At 43.8% G+C, this 16,535-nt stretch overlaps 1 protein-coding gene across 2 annotated transcripts in view; it reads right to left on the bottom strand.

Annotated features, from left to right (window-relative positions):
- The window catches only part of FBXO11 (F-box protein 11), a 501,351-nt gene that overhangs the window by 282,762 nt on the left and 202,054 nt on the right, over positions 1-16,535 (bottom strand). For both annotated transcript variants that reach the window (XM_078649648.1, XM_078649649.1), the window contains exon 11: positions 2,871-3,008. In XM_078649648.1, coding sequence (XP_078505774.1) covers positions 2,871-3,008 — 138 coding nt within the window. The remainder of the gene's footprint in view (positions 1-2,870; positions 3,009-16,535) is intronic.

Here is a 16,535-nt window from a genome sequence, read left to right as displayed (position 1 = left end):
AAAATGTTCCAAAGCAAAAACTGCCTTTGATCCAAAAAGTTTAGAACAGACATATGACACATACTCGAGTGTTCTGTATATTCTGTGAAAAAAAACAGTTTCTAAGAAAGGATTGTTGGGGGGTGATAATGATGTGACCATAGCCCTAGATACGGGGTCAGCAGAGTCAAGCCCTGATTGTATGACTTTCATGCACCCGCCTACCACCATTTATTAATTCATCAGTTTAGGTCTAATTTATGTGCTGATTTATGTAATGCATGAATATATCTGTCGAGGAGGCGGGTCAAGTTCAAAGATTTAAACGCCATTTAAACGCCATGCTACCCAATGAGAAGATCTTTTTGGCAGAATGCTCCATTTTATTGGATGCCCTCAGAGGCAGCAGATAGAAAGGAATCAGGAGCAAGCGTTGATGTTTAAGAGGCTTGAACTGCCAAGCTCTCTGAAGACGGATGTGATGACAGAAGACTGGGTCTCCAGGAGCTGGATTGTAATGTCATGCTATCGATCTGTATACAGATGTAGCAGTTGTAGGTTTGTCCTTTATTGATTGGATCTGTCAATGCCTCATTCATTAAAGAACAGCAAAAACTCTGAGGTATGTGATGTAGAGTGTAGAACCTCTGTTAATATGTTAAACTTCAATTTCGTGGTTGAGAGAGGCAACTACCATTTCTGCCCCTTTTTGCACCACAGATTAAGAGGTGAACTCTGGAGGTCGAGACAAGAATTCCCAGAGTGGGATGTGTTCAGACCTCTTGCTTCCTTCAAACCTTGAAAGTCCAGCTCAATTGAAAGTTGGCCATCATCACCGCCACCTTCCCGAGAAACCATCTCCAAGAGGAAGCGTTCCTCCTCCAAATGTCTTGGTGCTTCTCTGAGAGATCTATGAAAAGGTAATGCACCTTGAGGCTGCTCTATGATCAGTAAAGTCCCAAGCAGTGTCAACAGCCGTGTCTTTGGAGAAGATTGCAGCATCGGTTGAGTCTAATGGGGCAGCGGTGGTGTCCGCTGCAGTTCTTGCGTTTGTGAATGCAGCGCCGGTGGAGAGTTTCCCTCCTATGGTAAAGGAAGAACTAGTTGAGGCAGCGTCTTTTGTGTGGTCAGATACAAGAGCGCCGGAGTTGTCCAGGGATACTGGGCCATCGGCATAAAGGGGAAGAAGGGTGCTTGCTGGTGTGGCAAAGGACATGGCATCATGACTCTGTTGAAGATGCTAAATATAGCATTGAGGAACCGACTTGGGATCCGATCCGGAGCTGGAAAAGTAGGGTACATGATATCAACCTGGGGCGAATAAATGATGCCCCAAGCTTTAGCAAATACCTTGGAGGTGGTAGTGGACTTGATGTTGCCAGCACCAAAGCTGTTGGCGCAAGACGGCATGGAGTTGGCGAAATCAGTGCTGGGGTGACTTCTTCTTGAACATCAGAGAGTGGTGAGGGTTCAGTGATGTCAGAGACTTGTCTTTGAAAGATCTATCGAGATTTATGGCTTCATTGATTTTTTCTTCGAAGGTTCGGAAGAATGAGGCAATGTCGATTTACATCTTGGACAAGATTTTTGTCTTACTTGGTTTTTCATCCTGTGCCCTGGACATGAAGCTCGGCTGGTCTTTCTTTTATGGCTTTTGGATTCATTTGTTGGCGAGCTCTATATGAGTCAACATCAGGGCCCAATTCCAGGCACCAAAGACAGGTTTTGTGAGGGTCAGTGATTGACATTTGACCCTTACAATCTAGACATGGCTTGAATCCAGACTGCCTCGGCAGTGACATAGTTCAAAATTGCACCAAAAAGCTTTATTTGAAAGAAAATGTTGGGGAAAAAAACGTTCACATGAGAGTTGAAGAGCTTCGTGTCGCGTCGAAGGCGCAGAAAAAAGGCAACGGTCATTAAACAGACAGGGCGGTTTATGGCTCTATTGAAGTTACATGGGGATGCATGCGGAGCCATCTTGGAAGCCACCGCCCCCTATCGATGTGGGAGAGCTATTGAAAATGTTCCAGTCCAAGCCGGTACATGGGGATATTCAAAAGGTGAGGAATATGTATGCATATTTATCCATCAGTATATTTTATTGAACTTATTTCTACATTTCTCTAATGCAGTCAATGTTGGCTAATGTCACAAATGAAGGCTAGTCTACATCTCTCATCGAATCATATTGGGTGTGGAGCTTAATGTTAAAAACCTTTTAGCCAAGCGTAAGGAACTATATAATGTTGTTTGGTATTATTAAGTAGTCACAGTAGTTGTTTATCTTAGCTTCCTGTTACTCATTTACTTACCTGTTAACAAAAGAAATTTTCTTTTTATAAAGTAAAGCACGGAGTAGAAACTGGAATATTGTGTCTCAGCCCAACTTGAATTGATCTGGTTACTCCCTTCCCCAAGAGATTAACATGACTAGAAGCAGTCTGTTGACTTTCCACACTTAAGTGCAATGGGTATTATGGCCTCAGGACACCAACGCTAAACAGTATCTAGGCAGAAAATTGTCCAATAATCTCAGAGATCCATTGCACAAGAAAAGGCCACAAAGAATTATTTAATTGAACCAACTTAGATAAGAGGCTGACCTACTTTCGCAGTAAAAAGTAGTTCAGAAATGAGTCAATGCATGGAGTATGGGAGCTCCACTGGCATTCAGGAAGGATGGCACAAGCTAGCATTAGGTGAAGCAAATGCACCCCATTAGGTGTCATACAAGAAGCCAGAAGACAAAAAATGTTACAAGTATCAAAAATATACAAGTCATAAAGACTAAATATTACACAATAAGACAAGACGGTGCCTAATGACTAGACTAAATATCTAAAACATTTGATTTTACTAATATTGCAAGATTTACAACCCAATCTTACCATGCCATGATCAAATGTAAAAACCCCAACGTCTCGTCCATGATGAATGTGATTCCGTCTGATAATTGGATTTCCATGGTTCTTCACCCAAATCCCGGCTAATGCATTATTAGAGATTTCATTGTCCTCATAAATCCCCTGCCACAAATATTAAAATGGCAATTACTAACAAGATGAGAAACATAAAACAATGCGAGTATAGAAGGTGTAAAATATTTTCATTATATAAAAATTACAGTTTTTATAGTTTCAATATCATCAAACTACTGATTGGGTACAATGCAGTAAATTATAGAGTAATCCTAAGGAAAGAAAATATTTTAAATATGAACATTTACTGAGGCTGCAAAATTAACTACTTACTAGTATTTCCAGTTCTACATAATGATAATTTTCTTTGCGCTTCTAACGAAAGAATATCTCCATGCATAAGGGAAATGCCAGATCACATTGTGTATAAAAGTGAATAATTATGTGGTGCTGTTGTGATGCCTCATCATGTAATAATGACACAATCTCTATCAGGTCCAGTCAGGTTCTTTACTAAATCATTAGCTCAGTCGTGGGTAGCTGTGCCAGAAAGCAGTCACGCTTAGTTAAAGGAACAAGTGAAAAGCGTTTAGAAATACCAAAACATTTAAATAGAGGGACAACACAATACAAATCAAATCTAACACCACTTAATAAAAAGAGTGCATTTTTATATTAAATTACACACAGAAATGACAAATCTATCCAGGGGGACTGGAGATATGATTTTTAAAAGTTAAGTAAATTATTTTTTAAGTTCCAATAAATATTTGTCGTCAGTGTCACGTTTCTCTCAAACTGCCCACAATGGACTTGGGACCACTGTGGTCTAGAGAGACTATTACGTTTTGGGCAAGCAATTTCAGGGTCCTCTCAGAAGATTTCACCTGGATCTCGGTTCCAGCAAAGAAGGGGTCCTGATGCTGGGAATGCAGGATGCTGAGAAGATGTAGAGGATGCTGGAGTGAAGGAAGAAATGTGGGGAGTATTCCTTTGGCAACCCCATAGTCCACGAACCTCCGGGGTCGTTTACAGGCTCATGACTATCTCACACAATGACCTAGCAGAGTCCACTGTAGGTCTAGTGCCACTGGTCAACTTGTCTAGAGTTACAGCGGTCTTCAGCAGTTGCCAACGGGTGTCTTTCTTCCATTTACGATGGCCATGAGTCCCACTTACTTAGAGACGCCTCGAGCAGGTCAGAACTCTGTGCACGCACTTTGGTGTACAGTGATGGGAAGGTAATCCTGAGCAGCTGGGCTATCATAAGGGCATGTTTCCTTCAGCTGTTGTGTCCCTGGTGCTTAACAGGAGGCTACCCACCTAGTCCTTGCACTCACATCTTACGTCTTGGCACAAGTGGATGCTTTTTCACGAGTGGACACTGAAGAGACAGTCTTCTTTGCGAATCTCTTGGGGTCAGTAGGTGCAATACAGCCTATGGTGGCAGTCTTCCTTCAATTCTGGGCAAAAGTGGAGCTCTTCCTCCACGAGTGAGCTCACCAGGCACAGTTCTCTTTGCCGGTCCCTTGAGGTCAGCAGGTGCAGTCCTTCCTTGGGGCAGACTCTCTTTGCTGGGTCAAGGGAGCGGCAGGGCAGTCCTCCTTCTGAGGAGAGTGGGTCTGGGGTGCCTATTTTATGCAATTTTCCCATATGTGGGAGGGGAGGACTTGCTAGAAAATTGAGCCATTGTTCCCACAAGGATACCTTTGCCACTTTACGTCACTTCCTGGGTGTAGGAAGCGGTCTCTGTGTATTTTATACCAAAAGAGAGGTATAGTGTGCACAGAGTCCAGTGAGTCCCCAAAGGTATGGCAGAGGTTAAAGGAGATAATACAGTTAGGCTTACCAAAGGGTAGTGTCAATGCATTTGGTGTACATACTCATAAAATGCAGAAACACACTCAATGACTGACTCCAGGCCAATGTTAGCGAAAAAATATAACTTTTGTTACTTTTATTTCTAGTAACCAAGTTGAACTCAGTTACAGGTAAGTAGACCTTTATGCAATACCTTCAATTTACTGGCAATAGGTTTGTATAGCATCAATCAATACTTTGCATGTGCAAGACATGCTTTTCAGTACAGAAGAAAATACTTTGTATTCAGGACCACACTTCGTAAAATGCAGTGAGACCCCAATGCAATCCTAAGGGAAAAAGATAGATAAGTAACTTACAGGTAATTATACGGTCTTGAATTTCAGTCTCCAGGGGTCTCGGTCTACACTGAGCAAGGGTCGGACCAAGGAAGGGAATGCACCACCAGCGGCACTGGGGCAGGCAGGTGCAGAGGTAATTGGGCCCAATGTGATCCTATGGAGGTTGGGGGCACTTTAGCTTACTAGTTAGGTATTTTTAACTAGCACAACACTGCACTACACATAGATTCACAAAACCAGTGCTCCTAAGTATCCCTCGCAAGTCGTAGCACGCCCCAAGCAGTAGATGCTTGGGATGGCCCCAATGATGAAGCATGTCACCTAGGGGCAACCCTGGGTGAGAGAGGGAACTCAAGAAAATAAAATTTCTTTCCTTATGAGGCGCACCCAAATCTCCCTGGCTAGGGACCTATGATCCATCACCTTTGGATTTTTGTGTTGTACTTTAAAGATATAGGAGGTTGAACCTAGCCGTATCCTCCTTCTCCCTCCTTTTTTGAGAAGTATTTAACAGCGAAAGCTGCAGGACTTTAATCTCTAAGATAGCGTTTTACACTCAGCCTTACTGGACACCACAACGCAATATCATGGCAGAAATAACTGGCCTCACATTTACTGATGAGGAAGCAGAAAGAATCATCTCCTCCATGACCCCTCTTGTTGATACACCCAACAGAGACAGCAATGAGACGGCACAATGTTGGGATGAGCTGACAGAGCTCAAAAGGAATCAAGTGAAAACAATTATTCATGGAATCATGATGACAGAATACCTCAGAATAAATGCAGCTCCAAGAGGATGGATAGTACGAAATGAGCCATTTATTTTTCAAAAGGATAAGGCCTTCAAAAAAGATTGGTTGCTGATCTCTTGGCTTTGCACGAGAGACTGGCTTGTGTTAATCATCAAAACCGCAACACGCCTCTCACACGCAATGAAGGAAGAAATACATACCTTAGAGGTCAAACTGAAGTCCTACCAAACACCAGCAGAAATGAAAAAGCGCCTGGAGGAACTCAACAAAACCATGACAGTTCGAATTATCACTCAAAGATACCAAATATCTAAAATTTTCAAAAGATGGGAAAAACTTCAGCCACGAGAAGGCCTACCCCTATATTAGAGATGACCAACTAACAGGGAGGAATCCGGGATACAACACGGAGACGGACGGGTCAGACACCAGCTCAAATGATTCTGACGTAAGAACCCAAGAGGTCGCCAGAACTTCAGAGGAAGGATGAGGAATAGAGGAGGGCAGGGAGGCTATGGTTGGACACCTTACCAACCCCTTTTCCATAATCCACCTTTCTTCTATGGACCACCACAATACCCCCCACAACCATACCCTTACTGGGAGCCCACCCCTCAAACGGATTATCCCCAGACTCCTTTCTTAGGACAGGGCAGAGGACCACCAAGAGGCAAGACGAAAAGGGGACAACAGGTACAATGGGTGCAGCCACTGGAATCAGCCAGGAGTCACACAAGGAGCATGGGCCCACCAGAGCAACCGAACAACAGCAACAACCGAGTTTAGTGGTGAACCTATCCAGTTCACCTCTAACCGAAATACAACTAGCAGTCCTGGAAAAGGGCTTGGGTTTCGTACCCACCCCAACTTTGGACAAATTCCAACTGAGTTGTGAATTAAACAAATTCATCAGGAAAATAAAATTGAGGGTGATTTAAAAAAAAAAAAGTAAATATAGAGACTCAAAAAGGAGACACTGATCTCCATCTTACCTTCACACCCCCTTCAGCCACGCTTCCAGTGGAATTACTGGCCTTCGAAAAGGCAGTCTTAAAAGAAGTGGGAGATTCGGATCCAACTAGCATGAGAGTCTTTCATAACACATCAAGACAAGAACATGAAGCCATTAAAATACTGTCCAGCGACAAAAACATCACCATAAAACCGGCTGAGTAAGGCGGCGGAATCGTCATACAGGACACAGAATTTTACCGGCAGGATTGCCTGAGACTACTTTCTGATGAAAGGAACTACAGACATCTCAAAGAAGACCCGAACGAAAGACTCAGGATTGGGATTGCAGCATGGTGGAGCAAGCGCTTGCCCAGGATTGGATAACCAAAAAAGAAGGAGATCTGATGAACAGCAAAAAACCGACAGTTCCCTTCTTCTACACAATCCCCAAGATGCACAAGTCTTTAGAAAAACTACCAGGGCGACCAATTGTCTCAGGAATTGGATCCATTTTGGAGCCACTCGCCAAATTCGCAGATGCGTTCCTACGCCCAATAATACAATCCACCAACACCTAATTAAAGGACACTAAAGCAGTACTATGCCTACTGAGGGACCTCAGTTTTGACTCTACGAATCGCATCCTGATAGGGTTAGACGTGGAAAGCTTATATACCAGCTTACCCCACAAGGAAACATTAGATATCCTCGAAGAAACTCTGTACGGATCAATCTGGCCCTACCACACACCACAACACGTGGTCCTCGAATGCTGTAAATGGGCATGTAGGAGAGTAGGGTCTGCAATCCTATGATCACCCAGATTTTTGCTTTTTGCTGCACTGGTTTACGACTTTCCCTGGCTGTGGGCCTGCTAATCAGACCCACAGCCTAGCTGTTCTCTCTATCCAAATTGTATTCAGGTACTGAATTGGCACTGGGCCCTCTCCAAGTCTCTGTACCCAGGGCTGAGGTGTACTCAGAAGTCTCCCAGGGGCTGAAGCATGTATTTTGCCACCCCTGGGCTGACTAACTAAACTGACACAACTGGCTGCACGACAGCTGGGGCAAGGTGGTGTACTCACCCTTTGCTTTAGATATAGTATACCTATATCTAACCCTAAATGGACACACAGATCTCCTATCAGTCACTCCTATGGCAGGCCTTAACAATCCTGAAAGGCAGAGTGCTTGGAATCGTGTGAGATGGTGCTCTGGCATGAGCTGAGCCTGTCTGCGACTTTCGGGATCCATCCCTTAGCCGTTTCCATGATATCGCATACCATATACTCTTAAGTGCATTATAATCCTCGCGGTTATATGCCAACTCTGGTATCGCTTTATCAAAACATGTCGAGTAAGGTGTCATACGAATTGGAATACTAACCCCTCCCCTATTCTGGCGACGGGGTTAGCATTCCACCCTTCTAGAGGGACACGACATGTATGTAACCCCTAACCCCGGTTAAAGTCAGACAGAGCCTTAGCATCCACAAAATGGATGCTGCCACCGAGACACAAGTCTGCCCTCCTGCTGCTGGGAGTCCTCCCAGAGCAGGAGATAAGGACAAAGGGTTTCCTGCCAGGGGCGGTGCCAGCACCGTCCCAGACAGGATTTTGTGTATTGTAGGTAGGCAGGGCTTCAGAGGAAGGTGACTGCACGTGGCACCCCGGTGCTCACTGTGCATAGGCTGGCTTGAACCAGTTCCAGGGACACTCCAGACCCTGTGCTGGGGAAAAGCCCGCCAAGGAAGTGGGTGTAACCACCCCCCTCCTGGTCCCACCCCTAGGGCAGGACTTAGTCGCGTGCCAGCCCCCTTTTCCCAGATAAAGGTAGGAGCAGGCCCCCTTCCAAATTAGATCATCTTTGAATCCTGAAACTACTTTCCACGAAAGGAACTCAAGACTTCTTCCTAAGATTTCTCCCTTGTGACTAAGGAGTAGTCACCCTGCATCCGCAGGCACCATCTAAAGAACACTGCGGTCTGCTGCAAGTCCTTCCTCCGGAATCCGACTGTCCAGCTCGACGAGAACCGGCTTCCCTGGCACCTCTGACCTCTACCCACCTCTACAGCCCAGCTGAGAACCGTGGGTGCGACGAGACCTCGAGGGACCGGCCATCTGCAAGACTGCACGACTTCTGCACAGCAAGCCCGCCGAGTAATTTCCTGGTGAGTGCTTTGGGGTCCGAGAAGCCCCGACCCTGAGCAGCTCCAGCACCGAAGTGCAGCCTCCCAGCATCTCCACGATCTGCGTGGGGCCCTTCTGCTTTTTGCTGCTCACCGCGTTGTTTGGCTACTAGCCCGCTGGCTTGTGGCCTTCTGAACGACGCCCGACGACATCACTGCTGCTGGTCTGGTTGCTCCAGACTGGCCCTTGCTCCCTTTCCGAAGAGGAGCACCCAGGACCCTCCTGGTCCACTCAAGACGCCATTTTGAGTCCACCGCGTGGGCTTGAATTAGCCAAGGCTTGTTGCCCAATCCTGGGTAACTTCGACGCCGACAGCTTCATCCATCGTGGGACAGCTCGCCTCTCCATCCTGGTCGCCGACAACGCCTCCTGGTCCGTGAGATCTGCAGAGCCAGCGTCGCCCACTCACCTAGTCGAGGTGACTGCCATCCGGTGCCCTCCTGGTGCCCACTGACTACTGGCTAGTAGTCACGAACTTGGTCCCCTCTGCTTTCAGGTGTCATCCATCTTCCAGATCCAGGCTTGGATCAACTCGAACTATCTTCACTGGTCGCCTGCCAGCATCTTTCTTCCAGGCTCCTGGTCCGGCAACGAGGATTCCCGACGTCTTTTGAGACCTATGCAGCTGCAGCCCCTGGGCTAGGTAACTTCGGCATTTCGGTGCCCCAGCATAGCCTCACTATCCAAGGGTCAGGATCCACTGTCGTTTTCTTCCTACCAGGTCGGGTTCGCCCGTAAACACTAACTTTAGCGTTACTAGCTTCCATAGACTTTGTCCCGCATCCCGCGTGAGAGTGCACACTCTGCACCCGAGTCCCCTAGGTCTCCTAGAAGTAATCTAACGATTCCCTAGTCAAGTCCTAGCGATTCCAAAGCCTATTAGTACTGTACTTACCTGCTAGTAATTTCGCATTCCACTTTTAAAGTATATGGTTTTTCGTGCCCCTCGGGCATTTGTGTATACCGTGCTAACTTAAGTATTTTCGTAAGAGTTTTGTTGTGTGCCTAGCACCCTGTCCTCATAAAGAGTACAGGGTTGTTGTGATTCTAATAAATACATTGTTTATTTTCCTAACACTTGTGTGGTGTCCTTTCACTGGGTGTTCAAGGGGTAATGTGATGGTAAAACAGCTGGCTTAACACGCCCTCTAGAGTCTTAGCCTTAGACTGCTCGTATCCATGCTACTAGGATAGCTGGTCTATAAGGTTGACTTACAACCAATCATCAATAAGGGTTGTTTGGACTGATATATAGTGATCACTAGAATAGTGAACACTGCACATCAGGCCAACTTCTCACAGGGCACAAACAGAAAACCACTTTCAGTTTGAAGAACTACTGTTCAGACAACATGGTACAAGTATGGGAAGTACTTTCGCGCCTAGTATGGAGGGACTGTACGTCCACCACCTAGAAGAGCAGAAGATTCTTTCACATCAAAACCCACATCGCCCAAAAATAAAAAACAAATTGGAATGGAAGAGATACATCGATGACATTCTGGTGATATAGGAAGGGGATGAAAGAGAAGCCAACACTTTCATCTATTGGCTGAACCTACAAGATCCCCCCTGAAGTTTACCCATACAATGAGCAGGTCAGACGTAGTATTTTTAGACCTGAACATTTTTGCAAAAGAAGGCACTTTAAAAACCACAATACATTTCAAACCAACTGCAAAAAACTGTCTCCTTCTATATGAAAGTTTCCATTCGCTCCACCTCAAAGAGAACCTCCCCTTGGGACAGTTCCTCAGATTGAGGAGGAACTGCACAGAAACGGCTGATTACGACATACAAGCAAAAGAGCTTGCTGACAAACTAAGAGTGCGAAAATACCCTACTAAGACCATTGCAAGGGCAAAGAAAAGAGCAAGGAATAATCACAGGGTCGCCCTTCTAGAAACCTATGAAAAGAATGAGACAGAGAAAGATAAAAGATCAATATGCATAACAACATTCAGCATAGGATCAGACCAAGTCGCAAAACTTGTGAAAAAACATTGGCGGATTTTTAATTGAGGCACATTAAACATACCTACACCGATGTTCTCATACAGGCGAGCGAAAAATCTAAAAGACATACTAGTACACACCAGCACCAAGCCACAAAACAAGAATAATCAGCAGGTTAATACTCTACCTACAGGCCACCACCCATGTGGCAACTATATTGTAAGCCATCTCTCTACCACTACAAAAAAGGTTGTTTTCAACACAGGGAAATCATGGGAACTGCGCAAATTCACTAACTGTAACACTGTAGGAGTTGTGTACCTCATCACATGTGTTTTTGACTTACACTATGAAGGAATGACCACTAGAAAAATAAGCACGAGAATCTGCAAACATCGAAGCAACATCCGGTGCCACAGGGCAAGCACCAGGATGACAGCGCATTTCAACGAAAAACAACACACCCCAAATGACATGAGATGGCTAGTCCTAGAACACATGAAACCATGTGAGAACTTGGAACAAGTCCTTCTAGAAAAAGAACAGAGATGGGTGTTCAAACTCCGCACGGACACCTTAGGACTGAATGACAACATACTGTTGTGAAAGTTCCTAAGATAATTCACACTGTCCCCACAGATGAGACAATGTTAAAAAAAATACCGCAAAACAACCCCCCCACTCCTCCTTCCCCTCCTTTTTGCTTCCTTGACAGACGGCCGTGAGCCAATCCCTCTCTGACCATCCCTCCAAGAAAAGGCGAGGTAAGCAACAAATAATGATAAGAAAACAACACTATAGAATGAAAAATTGGGACAAACTGCATGTGTGTTAAATGGTATGTATGTCTGTCTAATTGCGAAGTTTTTTGCACTAATCCAAACATTTTCCCCAACGCCCAAAAATAACTTTTGCCAAAACAACCTTTTTCTGAATAACACCAACAATATATATATATATATATATATATATATATATATATATATATATATATACAATGTTCCTGTTCCGCCAATGGAAGACGGAAACAGAGCAGGTGCGGACCTCCAACCAGCCTCGTTACTGCAGCGAATAAATCATCCAAAAGAAGATACAAATCCTCAAATAGGTAGCAGAGTAAGTTTTTTATTTTAAATTCAAGGACAAATGTCCAGCCGACGACGCGTTTCACTCCTCTAGGGAGCTTGATCACATAACACGCTCAGAAAGCTCAACCATTTTATAGTAAACATAATAGTGGTACAAATCAATAAAGTGCACGCCCTCACAGTGAAGATGGTGTAAAAACAAATATCAGACCAATATTTCTAGTTTTGCTTGTAGTCTACAAACAAACGCCATTTTTGAACGGTTAAAGTATCTAAAAATGTTAATCCATTGTTTCAACTAGATGCATATCTTGTAATTATTTGAAGATCATATTTAGAGCAAACGCTTTATAGTTTTGGAAACAGAACAGTCAACTGAATAAATAATTTGTTCAAAGCAGATAATAACAACCATGATAGCAAAGCAAAGAATAATCATAATTCCGACATAGTGTCATAATGTAATTCGCATTTGCAAATGGATATATATTTTGACAAATGTCAACAATTTAGATGTGTATAAACAAAATTCATATTGTCTGTTCCGCTATATACAAAGCTCCAAGATTACTATCACAAATATTTCAAGCATGCAAATAAATGGCTTAGTACTTTTCTATGTTTTAAAGATTATAGGTTGTCAAAAAAAGTGCTCAAAATGTGCAGTTCCATAAAAAACATGGATCATCAAATTAAAACCCACAAACAAATATAGTTAAAATGTGTTGCTCACAGCCGAGTAAGCAAAGTTGACAGCTTCACAAGATCCTGTGATAGTGTATAGAAATTTATAAAGACGTTGTTATAGATACATTCTTACATGAAAAAAATAGTTTCATTGGTCATCAGCCGATGACCAAATTCATGTAGTATAATCTAAGAAGGAAGAGGATATCCAAACATCATATATATTGTTACCCAAACGGAATAGACATTTCAGCTGGATTTACAGAAAGTTATTCAAATCTTCCGTTAAATTTAACCCAGTTGGAGCCTTGGTATCTAAAGACAGTATAAAGTGCGATTCTTTTTGCCTAAGTAATTTATCCCGGTTCCCATCCCGTCCGGGCTGAGGCACCGAGCACAAAACAGTGTATTCAAGATCTTTTAGTAATTTGTTATTCACAGACCAAAAGTGTCTTGCCACGGGATAGTTATCACTGTTAACGATTGCTCGTATGTGCTGTAGGATGCGCTTATGCACCGGGAGTTTTGTGCTCCCTATGTATTCGAGGTTGCAGGTGCATTTTAATTTATAAATGACATATTCTGACCTACAAATTAGATGTTCGCAAATAGGCACAGGAACCTCACTAAACGCTGTCATATAGTGGGTGCTGTTTTTTGCAAATGTGCATGCGCGACAAGAAGTGCACTTAAAAAATCCCGTTTTGTGATACCAAGGTTTTTTAGGGGAGACCTCAGGTGATGGTTTGTATATATACACACTTCTCCATCCTTTAGTTTCCCCATTGGCCGACTGTTTCACAACCAGACGCTGGGTTCGATACCCACCGTCCGAACATTGTAACAACCAATCCAAATAGTAAAAGGAATGATACATTTAAAACTTGTGGCTTAGTGGCAATTAAAATAAAATAAAGTAACTCAGAATTAAAAATAGAGAAACCAAATCCCAAAATCTCACGTAACGATTTCTTGCACAATTCTTAAACAATCAGACTGTATAATCTCGCCCACTAGAGGGCATGATTCACATAACTGTAAAGCTCGAGGTTGCCGCATTCATAAAATAATTTAAGGACATCGGCGCTCCGATAAATTGGAAAAGAAAAAAGAAACAGCAAAACAATATTAAAAATCAAAGCAATCGGGCCGAGTGGTGAAAATGCCAGATTTAACTTTATCAAATACCAAAAAATGTGAGTGAGCTCGCCTAAATGAGATGAGATGAAGGGACGCTTAAATACAAACAGCCACACACCTTTTACGAAGCCCCTGTTTCTACAACAGAAATAGAGGCGATAAAATAAATAAAAACATATGAGGACACATGTACTTCATGTCATTAAAACACGGTAATGTGTATATCTTGTATTTACATATCAAACTTTAGCCATGTATGCCTACAAGAACCATAATGCTGTGTATCATTACGTAAGAATGAGGTAATGAGTCACATGACCGCAATAAACACTGTTTATAGGTTACTTCGTAACATTCACATACCAACACTGATCAAGTTAGTTGTTACTAACTAAACGCGTCGGTATTTTCTGAAACTGATGTTTTACTGCAAATAAAGGAAAATTGGAAAACAGCGGATGTCGTGAGTGCGTGCTAAATTTCTTCGTGGTTGAAGAAGGTGGTGATATGTTCCTCGACTTGGCTCTGTCGAGCAGCACGCACCGGGAATTAGATCGCCAGTGGTCCGTTAATTGGAGCTACGTGGGAAAGAAAATTAGAAAATACAACGTTTTGTAAAGAGATATATATATATATATATATATATAATGCTACTTACCAGTATGCATCTGTTCTTGGCATGTAGGGCTGCTGACATTCATATCTGTGCATAGATCGCCGCCTAGTGTTGGGTCCGGATGATTGCACATTGTTGTCCTGGAAGAGTCTTCGAAGTATCACAAGATAGGTGGCTCCTCCCTTGGACTACAGTGCGCATGGGCATCCTCTCCATCCCCAGATTGTTTTTCGCCATTGTGGCAGAGATGGAGTATAGTACAGTAAGAGATGTCCATGCAAAGAGTGAGTGCTGCAGCTGCGACAGGTACCGGGGAGGTGGGTGGGCGATATGAATATCAGCAGCCCTACATGCCAAGAACAGATGCATACTGGTAAGTAGCATATTCCGTTCGAGGCATGTGGGCTGCTGAATTCATATCTGTGCATAGAATGTATAGCAGTATCTCCCCTAGCGGTGGCCGCCTGTGCCAGCTGCAGCAGTCTGAAAAAGAGTTTTGAGAACAGCTTGTCCTACAGCAGCTTGCTGTTTGGAGTGTACATATACGCAATAGTGTTTGGTAAATGTATGTATGGTTGACCATGTGGCTGCTTTACAAATTTCGTGTAAAGGGATATTTCCTAGGAAAGCCATGGATGCCCCTAGTTTGCGTGTAGAATGCGCCCTAGGGGGAACTGGTAAGGTGCGTTTTGCTTTTAAGTAACATATCTGAATGCACTTAACGATCCATCTAGCTCTCCCTGATTTTGAGATAGGGTTGCCTTAGTGTTGCGGTGAGAAAGCAACAAACAGCTGTTTTGTTTTATGAAAAGCCTTTGTTCTATCTATATAGTATAGCAGAGCTCTTTTGACATCCAGAGTATGCAAGGCCCTTTCAGCTACTGTCTGTGGGTTCTGAAAGAACACTGGCAGTTCTATTGTTTGATTTATATGAAAATGGGATATCACCTTTGGCATGAATTTAGGGTTTGTTCTGAGAACTACTCTATGTGCATGTACTTGAATGAATGGCTCTTGAATAGTTAGGGCTTGTAGCTCGCTAACTCTTCGAAGTGAAGTAATGGCAACTAGGAAAGCCACCTTCCAAGTAAGAAATTGTAGTTCGCATGAGTGTAGTGGTTCAAAAGGTGGTCCCATAAGCCTGGTTAAAACGACGTTTAGATTCCAGACAGGTGAAGGTGGATGTTTTGGTGGAATTACTTGTTTGAGTCCTTCCATGAATGCTTTTATAGCTGGCACTCTAAACAGTGAAAGGTGTTGTCTGTTTTGGAGGTATGTTGCCAGCGCAGCTAAATGTATCCTGATGGATGAGTAGGCTAAATTGCAACGTTGCAGGTGCAGAAGATAGCAAATGAGGTTTTGTGTAGAAGCATCTAATGGGTTTATGTCGTTGTTTCTGCAGTAAATGACGAAACGTTTCCACTTTGCTGCATAACATGCCCTGGTAGTGGGTCTTCTTGCCTCTTTGATAATATTCATGCAGTCTGGAGGCAAGTTGAGGTATCCAAATTCTAGGATCTCAGGAGCCAGATCGCCAGGTTCAGATGTTGCGGATCTGGGTGTTGGATTTCTCCACGGTTCTGAGTTAGAAGACTGGGTGTGAGTCGCAGTCTCTGATGAGGCACCACCGATAGTTCAAGGAACGTTGTGTACCATGGTTGCCTTGCCCACGTGGGAGCAACTAGGATTAGCGTTAGGGAATGTTGACGCAGTTTGCGTGCCACCAGCTGTATTAACGGTGCTGGGGGAAAAGCGTGCGCAAATTTGCCGGACCAGTTCATCCATATCGCATTTCCCTGCGACTGCGACTGCGCATTTTGCGTTTTCGCTTGTGGCAAACAGATCTATCTCCGGTTGTCCCCACCTCCGGAAGAATGGTTGGAGCACATTGGGGTGAATCTCCCACTCGTGCATTTGTTGACTGTGTCTGCTGAGCAGGTCGGCTATTTGATTGTCCTTGCCTGGGAGGTGTTGTGCCATGAGAAACATGTTTCTTTGAATGGCCCATTTCCATATTCTTTGAGCTAGGTGCGACAGCTGAGGGGAGTGTGTCCTTCCCTGTTTTTGAATGTAATACATGGCCGTCA

Source organism: Lissotriton helveticus, chromosome 6 (genome assembly GCF_964261635.1).
Source record: "Lissotriton helveticus chromosome 6, aLisHel1.1, whole genome shotgun sequence".
NCBI classification, from domain to species: Eukaryota; Metazoa; Chordata; class Amphibia; order Caudata; family Salamandridae; genus Lissotriton; species Lissotriton helveticus.
This window is presented reverse-complemented; position numbering and strand designations above follow the sequence as displayed.